This window comes from Dipodomys ordii, unplaced genomic scaffold (genome assembly GCF_000151885.1).
Source record: "Dipodomys ordii isolate 6190 unplaced genomic scaffold, Dord_2.0 Scaffold20, whole genome shotgun sequence".
NCBI lineage: Eukaryota > Metazoa > Chordata > Mammalia > Rodentia > Heteromyidae > Dipodomys > Dipodomys ordii.
Window position 1 is genome coordinate 22,297,967 of NW_012267236.1, and position 22,170 is coordinate 22,320,136.

A 22,170-nucleotide genomic window follows, 5' to 3' on the forward strand; every position below is an offset into this window, starting at 1 on the left:
CTTTAGTGTAAGAGCTATTGGACAGTAGCCCTGGCCCTGAGTTCAAGCACCAGTATCATGGGCATGAAGTTGAGATCATATTTTGGTGGTTAATTTTACCGGCTTACTACTTTGTACTTATTTAAAAGGTTTTACATGGGTTAACCCTGTGCCTTAGGTTAGGGCAGTGTTACAAATGTGGACCCAAGGTTCTGACACCACTAGTGAGATGGCAATAGCAGTTACTTCTGGGTCAGAAACTTGTCTCATGACCTACATGAGGTAGTCCTGAAATTGCCAATACTTGGAACGCAGGCAACCTAACTCTTAAAAATATAATAACTCGGCCAGGCGCCGGTGGCTCACGCCTGTAATCCTAGCTACTCAGGAGGCTGATATCTGAGGAACTCGGTTCAAAGCCAGCCCGGGCAGGAGAGACCGTGAGACTCCTATCTCCAATAAACCACCAGAAAACCGGAAGTGGCGCTGTAGCTCAAGTGGTAGAGCGCTCGCCTTGAGCTGAAGAGCTGAGGGACAGCGCCCAGGCCCAGAGTTCAAGCCCCACGGCCGACCAAAAAAAAAAAAAAAAAATATATATATATATATATATATATGTATATATATTAACTGAAATACAATCTCAGCCTCTTCAAAATCATAGGGGATCTGAACTTGTCCATACTAACAGAGATGATCAATGACAAAGCTAGTAAGAATAGTTTTAAGTGAGTATATTTTCAGGAATTTACAGTAAAGAAAAAATGTTACATTAAATGATGTGTGTTCACCCTTGTCTCACCTATAATCCTCGTTATTCAAGAGGCTGAGGTCTGAGGATTGTGGTTCAAAGCCAGCATGGGTAGCAAAGTCCATGGGACTCTTATCTCTAACCCTCCCTCCCCCACCCCCACCCCAAAAAAACTAAGTAGAGATTTGGCTCAGTGATAGAGCATTATATTTGACTAAAAAAGAAGTTCAGGACAGCTGAACTTCAGGACCTTAGTTCAAGTCCCAAGACTGGCACAAAAAAATAAAAGGCTAAAATTAAAACCCACTGTACAACTATTGGAAGATAATATTTAAAAAGAAGTGGTATTAGAGCTTGGTGCCTGTGGCTCATGCCTGTAATCCTATTGAGACGTAGGACAGTTTGAAGTCAGCTCAAGCAGAAGAGTCTGTCAGACTCCATCTGCAGTTAACCAGCAAAAAGCTGGATTGGAGATATAAATTAAATAATAGAGCAACAGCTATAATCAAGAAAGCTGAACAAGTATGTGAGATCCTGAGTTTAAGCTCTTGTACCAGCCTGGAGAAAACAGAAGGGAAGAAGAAAGAAAAGAGGGAAAAGGGAAGGAAAGGGATGGTATTGGGGCAACTAGGTCTCTATATGCAGAAAAAAGTTGGACCCCTACCTCTCATTAGGAACAAAAGTTATCTCAAAATGGATGAACTTACTCTTTCTCAGGTAAAAGATTTTGCCAGTGTCAGATAGAATAAAAATGATTTTTATTCTAAAAGATCAGAAATTATTTAGGAGGAAAACACTACTCACTCTAGAAATATTTATTGACCGGTAATGTTGTTAAGCATTTTGTGCTAGCACTGGAAATTGGATGGTGAATTAAACCAAACCTATCACAGTTTTGATGGAACTGACAGTCTGGAAGGGGAGGCAGACATTAAAAACGTGATTCCACCAGTGGATATACAATTCCAGGTGTGATATGTGATGTGCAAAACAATATATGCTCTGGGACATACATGGTAGAGGAAGATGAGCTGTTCTCAGGGAGGGCATAATTGTGTGCAGTATAGAGGGTGTGGAAATGAACTGGGTGAGCTTCTGTGGTCTTTCCATAGCTCTTAGTGGATATAAAAGTGGGTTTGGGATTATTTTTTGTTTCTGATCCATTGGCTGCAGTGCTGAGCAACTTCTCTTCTGTATGCTCCACATATGACCCAAAATCTCCAAAGTTTTCTGTGAATAGAGAACCACTAAGAAATGGGCAGATAGCCGGGCGCCGGTGGCTCACGCCTGTAAACCTAGCTACTCAGGAAGCTGAGATCTGAGGATCGAGGATCAAAGCCAGCCCAGGCAGGAAAGTCTGTGAAACTCTTTATCTCCAATAAACCACTAGAAAACCGGAAGTAGCACTGTGGCTCAAGTGGTAGAGTACTCCCCTTGAGCTGAAGCGCACAGGGACAGTGCCCAAGCCCAGAGTTCAAGCCCCACAACCAACAAAAAAAAAGAAAGAAAGAAAAGGAAAGAAATGGGCAGAAATCAGGCATCAGTGGCTCTCACCTGTAATCCTAGCTGCTCAGGAGGCTGAGAGCTGAGGATGATGATTCCAATCCATCCCAGCAGAAAAGACCTTGAGACTCTTATCTCCAATTAACTACCCCAAAAAGCAAGAAGTGGCTCTGTGGTTCAAGTAGTAGAGCACCAGCCTTGAGCAAAGAGGCTCAGGGACAGTGCCCAGGCCCTGTCCTGAGTTCAAGCCCTAGGACTGGCATAGGAAAAAAATGGGGGAGAGGGGGAAGAGGCAATCTGTATCAGAAAGTATTTGAGGATATATAGTAGAAGGTAAATTTGTCTCAAGGTAATAAAATTCTAAGGTGATTAAGAGTTTTTAAAGAAACTTTGGCCTGAGGGTGTAGCTCAGTGGTAGAGTACTTACCTAGCTCATATGAGTCCCAGGTTTTGATCAGACCAAAAGAAAATATATCTTAACTTCCTATTAAATAATGGCATTATTAAACTGTTACTTTCAGAAAAAAGTATGATAGATAATGCCTCTGCATAAGTTATATTCTAAAGATCTGCTTATATTTTAATTCAAAATGAAATTTTTTCAATGTAATTTAAATTCTCATTTTGAATGTAAGTAAAATGAATGGCTTATGTAATTTTTGCCAGGAATTAATATGGGTTTTCTATAAACCACCGTCATTTATAATCAAAATGCTTTAACTTACATTGATGTTGGCATTAACAAGTACTGCTCAATTGGAGGCATAGAAAGAAATCACATTTAAACTCACTGGGAGCTCATTGATGCCTGAGGTTTTAAAATGCTTTCTGTGGGCCATTTAACTGCTGGCAACTTGAGTTCACATGATTCATAATACTAGAAATTTAAATTCACTCTTAATTGAAAAGTGAAGTTACTTAAATTCCTTAAATGCTAACCTTTGGAAAAATATCTGAAAAATAAAGGCCCATATGATTTTGATGGCTTACTGCCAAAAGTTTATCATTTACATAAATATCTCTTTTAGCAGAAGAGTTTAATGTGGTGAGCTCAAAAGGTTAGAATAGAGACTCCAATCTGGAAAGCAGCAGTAGACTGTTGGCTTGTGAACGGCAGCATTGTTTGTGGATTGAGAACACTGTTCGCATTCAGGCTTAAGCTGCGCTGGCATTAAGATTCAGCTAATTTGTTTCATGTGACTTGTCAGCTGTGTGTTTTTATCTAAATCTTTCTAGCCTCTCTTTTTGGTGTTCAGTCCTGAAATAGTGAAGTACCTTTTTAACTGTTTCAGGTCTGGCATGGTAGCCGCTTGTGCAAGTGATACTCTATGGTAGTCCTCCAGGATTTCCATCTCTGCTTGGTTGAAATGCCCTTTTACTTTATTAAAAGTGGTCCTGTTTCAAAGAGCTTTTCTGTTCTGTCCCTGTGTAGGTCTGTAAAAGGACTTCCTGAAATTCATTAAGATGAAATTGCTATCTTTATCCTTATTTTCTTGACAGCATTCTATTCTTTTCTTGTTTGTTCATTTTGCTCTGGATTTTCCCTGAGATGACTTTTAATATTTGACTACCAGCCAAGTGCTGAGTCTCAGCAGTGAAGTGTTGCTCCATTGGAACACTGTAACTGTCACTAAAACAGTCAGATTCCCATTTCTCTTTTGAAGGGATGGAGATCTTAAGGCTCCTGTGAAATGGTCCTTCATATTGCATAACTGGGAAGTGAGTGTTGGAAGATCGCGCTAGTGATTTTACTGTATATACTGTAAATGCAGTCATGCTTAAGTTGCACTGTTTCACATCTTCGATATTTCATCACAGTCACTTCTAAAAGTTTATTCCTGATTCTTTGTAATTCTTGTTGCCCTCTGTCAGCATCCTAGCTTTACAGGGAGCCCCATCTGCTTTTATAGGTTGGTCTGTTTTCTGTTTGTATATAAATGAAAACAAACATTATTGATTGGATTCTTTTCTTTGACCTCCCTCCTTTTCCCCCTCTCTTTCTTGTGCTGGTCCTGGGCACTGTTCCTGAGCTTTTTTTGCTCAAGGCTAGCACCCTACTACTTGAGCCATAGCTCCACTTCTTACTTTTTTAGTAATTAGAGAGAAGAGTCTCATACACATTCCTGCCTAGGCTGGCTTTGAACCAAGATCCTCAGAACTAGCCCCCTGAGTAGCTATGATTACAAGTGTGAGCCACCAGTACCCAGCTCTTGACTTTAGTTAATAGAAGAAAACTTACTGTGCTTGCCTAGCAAGCATGAGACCTGAATTCAAACCACAGTACCTTTTAGAGAGGAAGGGGAGAGATGAACTGTTAGGATCTCTGATGGGTTTTAAAAAAAAAAAGTGTATGGTGTTTTCTAATCTACTTTTCTGTGTTTATCATATATATATATATATATATATATATATAAAACCTTTTTTCTAGTTTGTGTTACTTATTTAAAAGGTCTTTATGTTTTCTGCAGAGGGAAGAACTGAATGCTCATGTATTTAAAAATCTTGACTTTCAGAAGGGGCCAGTGTCTTAGCTGGCTGTGTGACTTTGGACAGTGTATGTTGTTTATGAACATACTGTCCTCTCCTGAAACAGGTGGTTTCCAATGTATGATTTCCCTTGCTTTGCTGTTTCCCTAGTCCAGGACCTCATGCAGTGTTACACATGGAATTTTGTGATTATAACAGATTTTTGTTCATTTAAGAAAAAGTATTTTTAAAATCTGACCAAGGTGACTTACATGTTGTTAATACAAGCAATACATTTTAATTTGGCTTTCTAATATTACTAATGGTGCTTGTTATTTATTTCTTGTTTGAAGAATATCGAAGAATATTCCAACAACTAAAGATGTTGAGCCACTGCTTGAAATTGATGGAGATATAAGAAATTTTGAAGTTTTTTTGTCTTCGAGGACTCCGGTTCTTGTGGCTCGAGATGTAAAGACCTTTTTGCCATGCACTGTAAACCTAGATCCCAAACTACGGGAGATTATTGCAGGTGGGTATTCTCAGCACTTCAGTTTTACTTTTCTGAAGCCCTCAAATATTTCCTGTTTCTAACTTAGCTATGTAAGCTCTCAACACTATGAAAAACCAAGAACCTTGAACCATACACTTCTCAGGAGAATTAATGAAATTAAAGACTAGGAGTCTTGACATCCTTTGGGAGATGTTAAGAGAATGTTACCTGCTAAGAAAACCTTTATATTAGTTTTAAGTTGTTAATTTAAATGTATAAGCTGGAACTTGAGGATAGTAACATTAGGATTTTAGGATAAATGAGGTTTTTCTGGTACCAGTGTATACACGAGAACACAAACACACCAAAGCTTATTTTGGAACATTGTGTTTTGTTGATACTGCTCTGCTGCCAATCCTTGAGTTTTCCAGGAATTAAGATGAGATCGCCTTATTAGTCCTGCAACACCGTGTAAAGTGAAATAAGGCATACACCAAATGACATACTGTATGATCTCATTCATACATGTCATACAAAAAGCTCTTCTTGTGGTAGAACAGTGCTCAGCACAGTCTGGGAGAGAGAGAAGAAAGGGAGGAAAGGAGGTCAGTCAGTGGGTACAAAGTTTGCAGTTAAACAGGAACAATAAGTTCTGCCTTTCATTACACAGTACAGTGACTGTAGTTAACAGTTAACTATTACAAAGTTATTTCAAAATACCTAGAAGAAAGCATTTCAGGAGGTCTCATCATAATGGAATGATGAGTGTTTGAGGTGACAGATATGCTAATTTCCCTACATCAGTTATTTTACAACATACACATCAGTGAAGTAACACATTGTATTACGTACACATGTACAACTATTATGTGACAGTTTGAAAACTGAGTTGCTACTGCCTTCTTTCAGTTACAGTGTTATAAAACAGATGTGTTTGTGGGGATGGAATCTTGTTTGGAGATGGATGCATTTTGTAGTTTGTAAACCCACAGTTTTAGCTAATATTCTGTATGTTAATAAATAGACAAATTTGAGTTGACATTGTAAGACTCCTAAGAATTGTTAAAAGGTCATAGTAAAATTGAGTCTGGTAACTGAAGAGAAGAATCTAGATGTTGGTGACTTTTCACCTAGTGAGAAAAACTTTTATGTATACATTAGACAATTTTCACTAAAAGCTCAAGATTTCTTGCCATTGATTTTGGAATGCCTGGCAATTGTGATAAAATCATGTTTCTTTCTGGTAAACTAATTACTAGTGTCCTGTTTTCTTTTGCCTTCTTGGATATGGCGGAATCTTCCAGATGTTCGTGCTGCAAGAGAGCAGATGAACATAGGAGGTCTTGCATACCCTCCACTCCCCCTACATGAAGCTCCTGCACGTCCGGCATCGGGGTATAGTCAGCCCCCATCTGTCTGCTCTTCCTCAACATCCTTCAATGGGCCATTCGCAGGTGGGGTTGTGTCACCTCAGCCACACAGCAGCTATTACAGCGGCCTGACAGGCCCTCAGCATCCCTTCTACAACAGGGTAAGGAGGGGTGCACCCTTTCTAAGGATTTGTTCCAAGGAAGTCTCAGAAGTTTTCTGTGTGTGAATTTTGTGTTTTTAAGCTATACTTTGACTTTAAAATAGAAAAATGTGAAGTTTAAATATAAAATGAGTGATTTAAAAACAAACAGTTTTGAATGTTAGCATGTCCCAGAGCTCCAAGGTATCAGAGTGTTAGAGATGATTTAGCTTATTTTCTTGATAAAAAAGTGAACTGCACAAGTTCAGTGGTGACTGGCTTATGCTCTACAGGCATTGATTTCTCTTTGTCAGTTGTTAGATAATGCACCTATAGTATGTCCTGTGTAATAATTTATATCATCATTTACTGAAGTGATAAATTCCTATAATAGGTCCTTATATATAGTATGGTTTGTATCTTTGACATATGAGAAAATAATCGGAAAATACTGCTTGGAGTACTCATTAGAGCCAATTATTACTGTTATAACCCATTGTTAAAGTTTAATATCAAGTTACATTCAGAATGATTCCTAAATCGAAGATAAAAGCACAATTATCAGTGGTATTCAGACTGTATCAGGCTTAGTTGACTGAAGGTATTTATTGCTACTTACCAACCTTAAACGCTAGTATTTCACATAGGAAAATGAGGCATGAAACATACTTTCTGGAACTCTACTTTGGAGCCCATAGCAATTTCTTATTTTTGTTGTCTCTATTAGTTACAAGTAAATTCTCTGGTGATGTGTCTCATGTAAGCAGTGGACTCTCCACCTGTAATACACTTGCTTGTTTAGGGTGTAGAGCACACTCTGGAGTGTCAGGATAGGTAAACTCTGAACTTGAGTGTACTCTGGGAACTGGAACCCATGCTAGTGTGTTTGTTCCCTGTGATCCAGACTTTTTGGGTCTTACTGGGGTTAATCTTTATTTGTACACAATAGTATTCTAATAAAATTTCACACTATTTTCTGAAGAGAGATTATGGGTTAATGTACATAAGTTACTTGGAACCTAACACAGGACAAGCCTGTAAACACATTAAAAGTAAAGAGAAACATTTGATCCAGAATGTAAGGTATAAAACATAGGTGCTTAAAAAAAAGTATATATTAAATGAGCAACATAAAAATGTAAATAATGTTTTAAGTTTGGGATTGATGTCTTGTAGACTATGAAGGAGCCTTCATTATTTTTTGTTTGTCACTTGTTTTAAAACTTGGAATTGCATTGATTGGTTGGTTTCATTTGATCAGTCTCATTACACTTTAATTTCTGTAATTGTTCATGCCCTTTTTTGTTACGTGTTTTTCCATAGCCATTCTTTGCCCCATCCCTTTACACGCCAAGGTATTACCCTGGCGGCTCCCAACATCTCATCTCACGCTCATCAGTAAAACCGAGTTTGCCCAGAGATCAGAACAATGGCCTAGTAAGTATATTAAAAGGGTAACTAAAATGTTAATCTCATAAAAAACAGACACTATTAGAAGTAAAATAATAAAACGTAGTCATAAAAAATTTTAAGAAACATACAATGTATACTGTTTGCATTTCTGGTAAATATCTGTAGAAAAAAATGACTAACAAGTTTCAGTGACAAAATGTTGTGTTTTCTGTCAGAAATTTCTGACTTATAATACAGTATTTGTTACCAAAACCTTAAAAAACAAAACTGTTCATCTGATCATTTCTAAGCTCTTTTTAAAATGGAATCCATACATTGTACTGTGATACATACATATATATGTATACGTGTTCATATATATATGTATATGTATATTTACACCATGGTATAATAAATAGAAGATGGAGCCAGGCATGGTGGTGCATGCCTATAATCCCAGCACTTGGGAGGCTGAAGCAGGATGATGGTGAGCTTGGGACCAACCTGAGTACATAGTGAGATTTTTTTTTTCTCAAAGGAAAAAGGGGTGGGGGGATGGGGATTTAGTGTGGGGGGGAAATTCAGTCTAGTGATGACACAAATTAAGCAGGGTAAGAGAAAAATCATTCAAATGTAGTTTTAACTAATTAAAAGCAAAATACACATGCCTAACATATTAGGGACTCCTGATGATAAAATTAAATTTAAAAAGAAAAAACCTCCCAGCTAATGTAATTTTAATTGAAATTTAAAATGCCATAAAGAGGAATGCTAATTGCCTAAATGTTTGGGTGTTTTACATATTATTAGTGTAGCATTGTGGTCATTCATCTTCATGTGATCTTCATACGTGACTCACTCCTGAACCCTGCACCCACACTCTTCTGTTTTATGTTGGTAGGAGGTTATCAAGGAGGACGCTGCTGAGGGGCTTTCTTCACCCACAGACTCCTCGAGGGTAATGAGCAGTCTTGTGGTGTGGAACGCTAGTATCTCATTGCTTCTTTAGTAGTAATGACGGTCATAATTGTGCTGACAGCAGTTCACTAACGCTGCACTTGTGTGATGGGAAGCGAGTGGAGAGTAACTGAATACTAATACTTGTAGCTCGTGGATGAAATATGAGGCTAATGTTAACTTCTCTCTTTATTTCTTCCTGCTTTTCCCCTTTTCAGTGACATCAGAGGGTCTTTTATTCTTCAGTAAAAAAGGGCAGATTCCAATAGCCACTGGGAACATTCAGTCAGTTTTTGTTCCTTAGTCCTGAGCTCTGTTTCACCTTTGACTGGTTTTGATAAACCCTGTAGTTGCACTTGGTGCTATACATGTTGAATAGTTCGAAAAATATCCCAAATCAAAAAGACATGAGCTAGATGGTGTAGACCATGCACATTTTCCGTAACTCATTCTTAATATAAAAGTAATTACAGTTAGTGAAGCTCTACTTTTTTTTTATTTAAACAACATTTCCAGACAAGCACTAGAGCTAGTTCAGCATGAAAAGAAAATGTATAAATCGTTTTGCTCTTAACACTTGAAAGTAAGCTTCTTTAAAAAACAAAACCCCCAAAATTCATAGAAGTCATTTGTATGATTATTCAAGACTTTATACTTAGTAACACATGGTCATAATGAGCCTTAAAAATCTTAATTTATTCTATCAGTGTGAAACCAAAGAACCTAGTTTGTTTTTTAACTTTTGTTTCTATGCAGATACAATATACCATGCAAATTTGATCTGAAACAATGCTGAAATGCAATATATTAGAGTTAATGGGTAAAATATTTCATCCTATTTTTTAAAATTTTATTTTATTGCAAAGGTGATATACACAAGGGTTGCAGTTATGTAAGTAAGGTAATGAGGATAGTTCTTATTGAACTTTGCATCCTATATTTATCCATAATTAAAAAAAAATTTAAAACAGTGTTTAGGTAGGCAATAGTTTAACTTTTAATTTCCTTTGAATTAATGTAGTGAGAGAAAAAACCCATTTTATTGTTTCAAGGAGGAGTTGATGATTCTTAAGTCATTAACATTTCAATTGAAATGTTTAAGAAACTTCAATTATCTACAAATGATAGACATAATCAGCCACAACAATTCTGTTCACGTGCTCAGGGAACCTTTAATCCATGGATCATTGCCACTGTATGCAGGAACAACTTTTAGTTTACTCAGAGAACCTTTTATACAGACAATCATGCATGCAGTGAAGTGCCCTGAGCTAAAATTCCTCAGCAAAGATTTGATGAAAACCAGATACTGTGAAAAATTTGATGCATTCATTAATGACACAGAAATGCTGGAAAAGTAGCTATTCCTTTGCTTTAAAATGTAGGCATCTAACTGTAATTAAAAAGTGGCTGAACAATGCTCAATAGGAAATGTACTCATTATCTTCCTCATATAACTGTAACTCCTCTGTACAGAATTTTTACAATTAAAAAACGTATAAAAAAAAGTGGCTGAGACCCAAGCTTGGGTGGTACATACATGTTATCTGAGCATTAAGGAGGATAAGAAGGAGAACTGTTGAGTTCAAAGCTAGCCTGGTCTATACAGAGAGGGATCACTATATCAAACAAACAAATAGTGTCTAGTTTGTCCCCTACCCCTTATCACAGGACTACAACACGGAGAAACAATGTAATTCCTGAGGCATGTTTAGAAACCCAATAAAGGTACTCTGACTATATTAATGCCCTTGTTTAGTAAAATAACCACATCATTTATTGCTTTTAAATACTAAAAATAGTTTTGATATAGTGAATAATATAGATGCTTGCCACGCTTCCTTTGCTTTTAAAAAATTAATAGTAATAGTAGCATTATAGACTAGTACTAAGAAGTAGAGATGTAGTTCAGAACCACATTGAAAACAGTGGTGGAAATGTGAAAACCCTACACGTGGGCATGTTGGGCATACTCAGGCTGCACAGGAGGGTACTTAACAAAAGTCACTTTCTGAGGCTTTCTAGTGTTGTCTGGGACAGCAGAGCTCGTGCTGTCCACCAACCAGCAGTCTCCAACATGCACTCTGGATGAGAAGGGCTGCTCACACAGGTCAAGAGCTGCACATTTTGAAATACAGTTTTATTGTTATTTAGCAATTGTACAGAGACATTACAAGTCAGGTAATAAGTACAATTCTAGGACAACGTCAGCCCTTCCTTCATTGTCCCCCAATTTCACCCTCTAATCAAGTTGCCTAGTTCATTTTTCACATAGTATATATTGAGTACCATGATTGCATTTGTTCACCCTTCTCAGAAATATTTTTTAAACAAATTGTCATGCTATTACAAACATGGAAGGGAGGCAGACCAGTTAACAAAACAGATCTTTATAAAAATAATTGGATTTTTGGGCTGGGAAGTTGGCTCAGTGGTAGAGCGCTTGCCTTGCATGCATGAGGCCCTGGGTTCGATTCCTCAGCACCACATAAGCAAAAAGAAAAAAGCTGGAAGTGGCGCTGTGGCTCAAGAGGTAGAGGGCTAGCCTTGAGCTGAAGAGCTGAGGGACAGCGCCCAGGCCCAGAATTCAGGCCCCACGACCGGACCCAAAAAAAAAAAAAAAAGAATATAATTTTAAGCTAACCAAGCACTTATTACTGAAATGAACTCTGTGAGTGTGTGTGTGTGTTAGAGAGAGAGAGAGACTAGAGTGCTGCCTGCATATATAATACTTGTGATTTGATGTTTTGTTTTATGCTCATGTCCTTCACTCTGTTTTATTCCTTCCTTAAAGCTATGTGACTCTGGGTTTAACAAACAGAGACAGGTACAGAAATTCTCAGTGAAATCTTCTTCACTTTACCTATTAGGCTGTTAGATGTAGGCCTTGGCTGCATAGCTCATGCTGTGCTCTTGATAAATCTGAGCTTGTTTCATTGCCTTGGGTTTTATTTTAATAGTTGCTTTTGGCCTTTGCATGGCACTATTTATCAATGTAAGCTTATTTATTGAATTTACTAAAGATGATAATGTTTTAATGTACTTACAGTATAAAGAAGTTACCTCAAGGTATTAGTGATAATAATTTTACTTTTACCTAGAGAAATTCTAATTTGTATGCATTTTAAAGCTTAACAATTTAAACAAGCTAACATTTGCTACTTTCAAATGTCTAAATTAGATAACATTTAAAAGTATTTATAAATCATTATGCTGAATTATAAGTTTTGGCTTCCCCATAAATCTGAAGGAAAATGCATGGTAGATGCTGAAATATTATCATGTAAACTATTCTGTGTATTCTCAAAATAATGCATGTAGTTTCTGTTAAGAATTTAGTTACTGGATTGTTGAATATATAGATACAGATTTTTTTTCTTACTGTTTCTTTATCACTTTTGAGCTCTTTTTCCTTGCTTTTATGAGATTTCCATCAGAAGATCCTTATTTTGGTTATACATAGATTCTTGGTCAAAGTCATTTCTTTTTTCTTTATTTTGAAGTTGGGATGTAGCTTAGTGACAAAGTACTGTCTAGCAAGTACAAAGTCCTGGGTTTAGGTCCCCAGTACCAAAAAAGGAATGGTCTCTTATTTTGATGGTAGTAGTATTTGAACTTAGGGCCTTGTACTCACTAGGAAGGCTTTCTGCCTTCTGTGATCCATACTCATGGCCTTTTTTCTTTCTTTCTTTTTGATGTTTTAGCAAGAATTTATTTTTTAGTGTATCAGTATAAAGTAGGGAGAAATAGAAAAAGAGGTATTTCCTACTCCCCATTCAGAAAGTCGGAGTTAAAGACTCAATTGGGGTTCTATTCATATAGCCCTTTTTAGCTACTTTTCATTAATTGCACTAATGTTAGCATCTGTTGATGGATCTGTACCTTTACTATTGTTGTGGTGTTTGCCAGATAGTATTTTCAACTTTTCTCTTCCACATTTATTAATTATAATTCCAAAAAGGGATACTGTCTTTTTTCTAATATTTATTTCCACAAATATTTAATTAAATCAATATGAACTTACGGATATTTATTTGATGGTCTATAACCCAGCATAAGCATTGTTTATTTTGTTAGTCAAACTATTCTTTTATAAAGTTTGAACCAAAAAAACGTAAGCAGAATATAAATGCTTCCAGAGCAAGGAAGTAGGTTGAACAATAAAACATTTAAAAAATATAAGATCATTTAAAGATAGATATTATTCAGTAATAACAGACATGAGGTACTGACATAGATACTGACATGGATGAATCTTGAAAACATGCCCAATAAAAGAATGGTCATGTATTGTATGATTCTATTTGTATGTAATGCTTATAGGGATATCTAGTCCCTAGAGACTAGCTTCCAGGGGCTAAGGGTAGGATTTGGAGGGATGGACAATTAGTCTATAAATACAGGGTTTCTTTGGGAGATTTTGAAAATTACTATATTATTATAGTGATGGATCACTACTATGCAAATAAACTTAAAAGTTACTGAATTGTAGCCAGGCGCTTGTGGCTCATGCCTTTAATCCTAGCTACTCAAGAGACTGAGATCTGAGGGTCATGGTTCAGAGCCAGCCTGGGCAGCAAAGTCTGTGAGTTTCTTATCTCCAATTAACCACCAGAAAACTGGAAGTGGTGCTGTGGCTCAAGTGGTACAGCGCTCGTCTTGAGCTGAAGAGCTGAGGGACAGCACCCAGGCCCAGAGTTCAAGCCCCACAACTGACCAAAAAAAGTTACTGAATCCTATAACTTAAATTTGAGAATTATTTATCATATGTAATCTCAGTAAAGTTGCTTAACAAGGAAAACAAATATGGTATTAAGAATTCATAGACAGATTTTTCATAATACATAGTGACTGACTATTGTCTATAATAATCTAGGCAAAGTAGAGCTGTATGTGGAGCTATTAAAATTAAATTATGACTCGCATTTTGCTGTTCATATATTAAAAGCAATTATTCAACCCTGGACATTTATACTTAGTTAAAAACAAATGTTTGTTTTGCTGGATACTGTCACGCCTGTAATCCTAAGTACTTAGGAGGCTGGGATCTGAGGATCACTCAAAGCCAGCTTGGGTAGGAAACAGTCTGTGAGATTCTTGTCTCCACTTAATCCCCAGAAAACTGGAAGTGGCACTGTGGCTCAAAGTGGTAGAGTGCTAGCCTTGAGCAAGAGAGCTCAGGGACAGTGCCCAGGCCTTAGAGTTCAAGCCCTGTGACTGACAAACACAAAAAACAAAAACAAAACAAATTATAATATATTCCATGCCACTAATTTCCAAACTTATATGTACCTATAAACTTGCTAAGACTCCCTAACTCATAGAGTTCTTACTCCAGCTGTGTGTTTAATATGATCTGATCCCCTAGCTATATTCATATGTAATATCTGTATGTGTTATAAATAGACTGGTTCTCTATATATTTACCAGTTAGTAGTAAGATTATTATGCTTTCACATTGCAAGTAAATTTAACAAGTGACTAAGAGGCATTTTCAACTATGTAATAGTTTACTCTTGTCCTGAAAGTGATTTTTAAAAAGGCAGCAAAAATATGTGCTCAATATACTCTTAAGGATATGCTAAATCTTATTTATAATAGACAATTAGGTTTAAGAGTAAGCAGATTGTTTGGAATATCTTTATCTTCTAGATCAGTTGCTCTAGATCAGTTACAGCTTCTATAGTCTCTTCTAAAATAGTTGGAGCAAAGTAACTAGGAAATTGATATTAAAGCTGAGAAATCAGGGTCTAGTTCAAATCTACACTATTTAGCAAGTGACTTGTAAGGCCTAACTTGGCCTCCTTTGACATTCATACACATCTGTAATGGAGGAGAATCATGCAATCATGCACAGTTGACCAGAGGCAGATCTTTTTTTAGAATGTCACCACATCAGAAAATGTATTTCTTGTAAATAAGTGCTAGCCTTATTTATTATTTTGTCTCTTGTTTTCTTCACCCCTTCCCCCCATCCCTGCATCCCTCCCTTCCCCCCCCCCCCCCCCCAGTCCTAAGGCTTGAATTCAGGGCCTGGCTGCTGTCCCTGAGCTGCTTTTTTTTTTTTTTTATCGGTCATGGTGCTTGAACTCTAGGCTTGGGCGCTGTCCCTCAGCTCTTCAGCTCAAGACGAGCATTCTACCACTTGAGCCACAGCACCACTTCAGGTTTTCTAGTGGTTTATTGGAGATAAGAGACTCATGAACTTTCCTGCCTGGGCTGGCTTTGAACCGATTACAGGCGTGAGCCATCAGCGCCTGGCCTGTCCCTGAGCTTCTTTTGATCAAGGCTAGTATTCTACCCACCACTTGAGCCATACTTCCACTTCTGACTTTTTTTTTTTTTGTAGTTTATTGGAGATTGTCTCACAGATTTTCCTGCCTGGGCTGGCTTTAAACTGCAATCCTCAGATCTCAGCCCCCTGAGTAGCTAGGATTACAGGTGTGAGGCACTGGCTCCTGCTTTGACTTTTCATTTTAAATAAGAACAAATGTTATATAAGTTTTACTTACTTTCACATGTGTTTAGATTCCATTATTGGAATCTGTTGTACAGGTTCTGAAGATTCCTTGGACACAAATACAGTTGAGCTATGAAAACTTCAACTGTGGAGACTACTGAGGTAGTTTGTAGAAACACTTAAAGGTACTCATTTAACATAGGCACTTTAAAATTATATCAAAGATTTTTGTCTTTTGTATTCCTATAATAAAGGTATCAGTAACTTTTTTCTCTTTTTCTGTTTTAACCTCTCTTCTTTCTCTTTTTTAAGGTAGCACCCTTATCTCTTGAAGTTGGCTGTAGACATTTGTGAACTTAGCCAATGCGTGGCTATCATTTAAGAAAAGTGATTTTGATGAGGCTATCTTTGCTATAGTAAAAACTATTGAGTGTAGTTAGATCTATTCCTTAATGCTGTTTCCTTACATGCCACAAACATTGGTTGTACTTTTTCAGTAGGATAACTTACTGAATTTTATGTTATTGCACATAGCTGGCATTAAATGCTATTCATCTTTGTATTTTCTTTGGTTTACCTAGGGATCAGGCCCTGCCACAGGAACAGTGCTGTCACTGAATGCAATGACTGTGGACACTGTGTGTGAGAAGTTGAGGCAAATAGAAGGGCTGGACCAGAGCATGCTGCCTCAGTATTGTGCAACGATCAAAAAGGTGATGCGTACATTGACATGCTTATTGTCTAGAGACAGGACTGAGGGGCAGAAGACAGGCCTCAGGACCACATACTCCGAGCTGCTCAAAGTGGCCAGGGTCTCTGCTGAAATGGGAAAGCTCCAAATGCAATATGGGATTCTTAATATTTTATATCCTGACATTGCACGTCTATGTCATCTTACAAATAGACCAAAAAATTATAAAGTAGCAGAATTACAGTGTTCTATTTTAAGAACGATCTAAGATAAGTGTCAAAAATGCCTTGATGAGAAATAGAAAGCTCTAGAAGATTTCACATTTAGCTAAATAACTCATCTTTCCAGTATGGAACAGAATATTTGATGGCCTTCTCTTATATGGTTTGTTTTCTTTAGTTGTACAGGTTGAGTTAATAAAAAAATCTGAAAGATGAAGCTTTTGAGAATGTGGATGAATATGAGCTTCAGATTTCAGAGCATTTCAGAATTCGGGCTTTTGGATTAGGGATACTCCACTGGTAAGGTCTGCAAATATTTCCAAATTGGAAAAACTCTGGAATATGAAACACTTGGTCCCAGATATTTTGGATAAGGATATATTTAATATATACTTGTGTGATTTAATCATTATCAGAGCAAGCCACACTTACTTCACTTCCCACAAATCCTCAGCTATGTGACACCTAAGATATATAGCCATATTACACTCAGTGAAGCCACCTAGTTTGGGGCTTTCAAGGCCGGTGTATCTGTGGAAATTGAGATCATATTCTCACAGTTCTGGTAGGTACCCTGATACCTGAGATTGCTGAGAAGACATTTCCTATGTGAGATTATCTGAGTTCAGTTAAGGGAATTTTCCCCCACTAAGTTATGTTTTTATATCACAGTGTTAAACAGAGCAATAGTAGTTGTTTTTAGTGACTAAATACTTTAAAGATTCGTGTCTGTGCAAAATGTCTTAAAGGATTAGGAGCGTTTTTACATACCATCTGACTAATTTTACTTATCCAGAAAGGTTTCAGATAATGTCTGTTTCTCCAGTCCTGGGTTTGTGCTGATCCCTGTCTACATGAGTCAGCACTGCCTTCCCATGGACAAAGGAGACCTCCAGGTTAATGTCAGAAAGCGAGACTCCAACTCAGGCCCCTTGAGGGGGTTTGGTTTCCTTCAGCATAGTAGTTTTCTTCCCGCTGCTCTTTACCCACTGACCCTGGATTTTTGAACCCAGAATAGCAATCCAGTTCTTTCATGCCGTAAATTCCTTGGCATTGTCAGTAAAAGGCTTCCACCACAAACTGATTCTGTGTACATTTTCTTTTGATTTAGGTTACCAACAGGATGTCCTGCCTATTGTAAACATAGAGACTCAAATTTTACAAGTTAATAGAGTCAGTCTTTATACATCATAAAATCAGTAAGCTATCTATTATTAATAAGGAAGATTCTTATTGAGGGAAACAAAAATTTCAGAGACCCAAAAGTGGTAAGACAGTTTGTGTGTGTGTGCATTTAACAGGTTGGGAAGTTAGTGGTGCTGGCCATTCTTTGTGGCTGAAGTTATCTATTAGAATTGGGTCATTGTCACTCTGCATTTAGAACCAACACAGTCACAAAGACAGGCATTACTGTCTTCTTCCAGTTCATGTTAATACTTTCTAAGATTAAAAAAGAAAAACAAGCCATTGTGTTGTACCCATGTTGGAGTAAGTGGTTTTAGAAATAGTTGGGAGTATTAGCATATGTGTTGGTCCCTGAAGAGTGATTTGTCTTGAGTGTTTTCCACTTGAAAACATACAAAGTGGCATATGTTGTTCAAATTCAGCTAGTTTTTCCTAGTTTTTAATGCCTTAAAACTACTTTTTAATCAGTAGTAATTCAGAATATTTTAGATTTTGTTTGTACTTTTTATGCAGGCAAACATAAATGGGCGTGTATTAGCTCAGTGCAACATTGATGAGCTGAAGAAAGAGATGAATATGAATTTTGGAGACTGGCACCTTTTCAGAAGCACAGTAAGATATTTATAATCTTGTGGCATTTATAGAAAGATTTTATTATAACATATAAAATTATTTATAACATTTTATAAAATCAGAACCAGTAAGTCCTGGCCTAAGCTGATACTTGTCCATATGAAAATCTTCTCTATTGAGACTGGACAAATAGGACTACCTTAAAATAAAAAGTTTCTGCACAGATAAAGAAATAGCAACCAAACTAGAAAGACAACCAACTAATTGGGAAAAAATATTTACCAGCAAAATATCAAGACAAGGGTCTAATATCTATTATATACTGGGAACTCAAGAAACTAACCCCTCACAAATCTAACAAACCAATCATGAAATGGGCAAGGGAACTAAAGAGAGACTTCTCAGAAGAAGAGATACAAATGGCAAGGAAACACATGAGGAAATGTTCATCATCCCTGGCTGTAAAGGAAATACAAACAAAAACAATACTGAGATACTACCTTACCCCAGTCAGAATGGCTCACATACTAAAGTCAGCCAATGACAAATGCTGGAGGGGATGCAGAGAAAGAGGAACCCTACTGCTGGTGGGAATGTATACTAGTACAACCACTTTGGAAAACAGTCTGGAGGTACCTCAGAAAGCTAAATATAGACTTCCCTTATGACCCAGCCACACTACTCCTAGGCGTCTACCATGAGCAACAGGAACCAGTAACAAAGACACAGTGCACATCCATGTTTATTGCAGCACTGTTCACAATAGCCAAGATTTGGAAACAACCCACTACTGATGAGTGGATCTAAAAATTGTGGTACTTGTATACAATGGAATATTATGTAGCCATTAGAAAGGACAAAATAATGGCATTTGCAGGGAAATGGATGGAACTAAAGCAGATTATTTTGAGCAAAGTAAGCAATAACAAAGAGACAAACAGCACAAGGTCTCCCTGATATGTGGATGCTAAAGCCAAAATACAAGAAGATATGGCAAAGTAACAGGACTCAAGAAACAAAGGACAGCCACCCATTTTGTCCTATCATTGCTAAATGACTCCATGTTCTAGACCATATATATGGTAGATATATGCACGCAACAGAGGGAAGCCAGGGGGAGGAATAGAATAAGTGGGAACAGCCTATGCTAAGCAAAAGGAAAGAAATGTAAACATCACCTGATGTGGAAAAAATAACTTGTATTGTCAAAGCTCATAGAATTCACAAACTGTATAGACCATGATAATGACAATTTGCCTTGTGAAAGTTAAAAATGTGTTTGTAGGGCTGGGAAGATGGCTCAGTGGTAGAGCATTTGCCTTGCATGCTCGAGGCCCTGGGTTCGATTCCTCAGCACCACATAAGCAAAAAGAAAAAAGCCGGAAGTGGCGCTGTGGCTCAAGTGGTAGAGCCTTGAGCTGAAGAGCTGAGGGACAGCGCCCAGGCCCAGAGTTCAGGCCCCACGACCGGACCCAAAAAAAAAAAAAAAATGTGTTTGTGACTCTATCACTATTCCACAGTACTGTAAAATATGTGAAATTTATGTAATCATCTAATCTCAAAGAAAAAAAGTGAGAGAAGGGATGGTGATGAGAGATGGGTGACAATGTTGTCAGACATTTTGTACTCATAGACTGTTTTGTAGAATGGGAACTTCTTTGTACAACTACTTAAAGATAATAATAATAATAAACAGGAATATGACCCCCCCAAAAAAAAGAAAATCTTCTCTACTAATTTTATACTTGTGTATACCAGGTGTCATGGAGGATGTACACAGCAGCACTAGGCAGTCTTTGTGCTGGGGCATTTCATTCAAGAATCTGAGGAAGTGACCACACATGGGTTTTCTGTATTGACAAAGATTCTGTCCTTGACCTAGCTCCAGCTAGGCCCCTGAGCTGTCTAGACCTCAGCCTTCAGTGGCTGTCTTTGACAGACACCATAGATGTCGTAGATTGGTGTGTACTGCTATGTAGTTTAGAAAGAACCCCTTCCCTCAACACAAACACCCTTGATATCTGATCAAGTACCTCCTGTGCACTGACTACTTCCTAGATTATGTCTGCCCACATGTTTTGTCTTCAAGAGTCCTGGCAAATACATTTAGTCAGACTCTCCTGTAGCTGATCTTCACCCTACTCCTAGGCTATAAATTCCCACTTGTCCTTGTTCATCCTGTTCTACATTGAGCTATTACAATAGTTCCTGCTTAAATTCACTTTACAGCTTATATTACTCTCCAGCTCTGGTTTCTTTGACACCCTCCAAGTGCATTTTCTTTTGTCCTCAAGTTCATTTTTAAACTAAAATAACAATATAGTAGTTCTATATATGATTATTTCTGACACTACTTTTTTCTTTGTATTATTAAAATTAAAGATAAAAAGATACAGTACAGCTGGGCATTGAGGGCTTGCGCCTGTAATCCTTAGCTATTCAGGAGGCTGAGATCTGAGGCTCATGGTTCAAAGCCAGCCCAGGCAGGAAAGTCTGTGAGATTCTTATCTCCAATAAGCCACCAGAAAACCGGAAGTGGCACTATGGCTCAAGTGGTAGAGCACTAGCCTTGAGCTGAAGAGCTGAGGGACAGCACCCAGGCCCAGAGTTCAAGCCCCACGACCGACCAAAAAAAAAAAGATATAATGCAAATTCATTAGAAATTCACTTAAGGGAGTATGCTTTCTTATTTCCATTATAATGTTATATTTTTAAAACCTCTAAAGTTTCTAAATGTGACTTTATAGAGATTTTTTTTTCTTTTGCTAAGGTTCTAGAAATGAGAAATGCAGAAAGCCAGGTGGTTCCTGAAGATGCACGTTTTCTTAATGAGAACACCAGCGCCACGGTTCCTCATGGTGAATCTGCTCGCCGGTCTTCACACAATGAATTGCCACACACCGAGCTCTCCAACCAAGCTCCCTACACACTAAACTTCAGTTTTGAAGAACTGAATACCCTTGGCCTAGATGAAGGTGCCCCACGCCACAGTAATCTAAGTTGGCAGGTATTTATTAAGCATCATTTTTTGTCTTACTGAATAGGGGCAATTCGCTGCTACGTTGTTAGTGCAGTAAAACAGTCATTCAGGAAACAATGAGTACTCACCTGGGTAAGAATGTGTTCATTCACCTGAGAGGGCAGTCAGGAAAATTGAGGAAAAGGTAAGGTTTATTAAATTGAGAACCCAGGACAGCAGCATGGAGTAAGCAGGAAGTGGGCAAGTTAGGGTATTGTAAGTGCTACCTTTCTCTCACTGTTTGCTAGAAAATGCAGTTATCATTGGCTAAAATACATAGCCAGTGTTATCCTTTCCAATCTTGCAGTTTGGTTTTCCAATACACACACACTCCACGTACTGCTCTGTCTCTGTCTCTATCTCTGTCTCTTGCCATCTCCCTCCCTCTTCCTTTCCTCTTTTCTTTCTGGGTGTTTGTGTCCCTTTTGTCATCTACTGTTGTGCAGGTAGTATCTCCCATAGGATGTTCTTAGAAGGAGGAGGAGAGGGGAGCAGCATGAACAGAAATGAAAGACGTGTGAGAAGACGTAAGGGGGAATAAAATGAAAGTAAGCACAGGGTGCACCACGGAGGGAGGGAAATTTACTAAAGTAAACTATAAGAACCTCTGCATTAAAGGAGGGCTGTACTCTGGAAGCAAAGTGTCTGCCTCATTTTTAAGGTATTTGGTTTGGCGGTAAAAACATTTTCATTCTTTTTCCATACTGTCCATTTTCTTTCTTTCTTTATACTCTGTCTACTTTATTTCTTTAAAGTGAGAATCCATTTTATTATTATCAAATAACTGATGATTTAAGATAAAATTACTTATTTTCACAATAAGTAAGCTTTGATCTCCATTTCAACAGCAGTGGTTATTCATTTCCATTAGATTCCTTTTGAATGTGCCAATCACTCCTCATCCTTGGCTACACTGTACCAAGTGCTTCCACCCCATCATGACAGAAAGCACAGTCTTTATGTAGTAGCAGTT

General features: G+C 37.7%; 1 protein-coding gene across 2 annotated transcripts in view; it reads left to right on the plus strand.

Annotated features, from left to right (window-relative positions):
- The window catches only part of Kidins220 (kinase D-interacting substrate, 220kDa), an 87,307-nt gene that overhangs the window by 59,657 nt on the left and 5,480 nt on the right, over positions 1 to 22,170 (plus strand). Inside the window, exons 23-28 of one of the 2 annotated variants that reach the window (XM_013013675.1) lie at positions 5,050 to 5,228; positions 6,494 to 6,720; positions 8,023 to 8,136; positions 16,090 to 16,221; positions 18,119 to 18,217; positions 20,949 to 21,185. In XM_013013675.1, coding sequence (XP_012869129.1) covers positions 5,050 to 5,228; positions 6,494 to 6,720; positions 8,023 to 8,136; positions 16,090 to 16,221; positions 18,119 to 18,217; positions 20,949 to 21,185 — 988 coding nt within the window. The remainder of the gene's footprint in view (positions 1 to 5,049; positions 5,229 to 6,493; positions 6,721 to 8,022; positions 8,137 to 16,089; positions 16,222 to 18,118; positions 18,218 to 20,948; positions 21,186 to 22,170) is intronic. The other variant, XM_013013676.1, reaches the window with a different exon arrangement.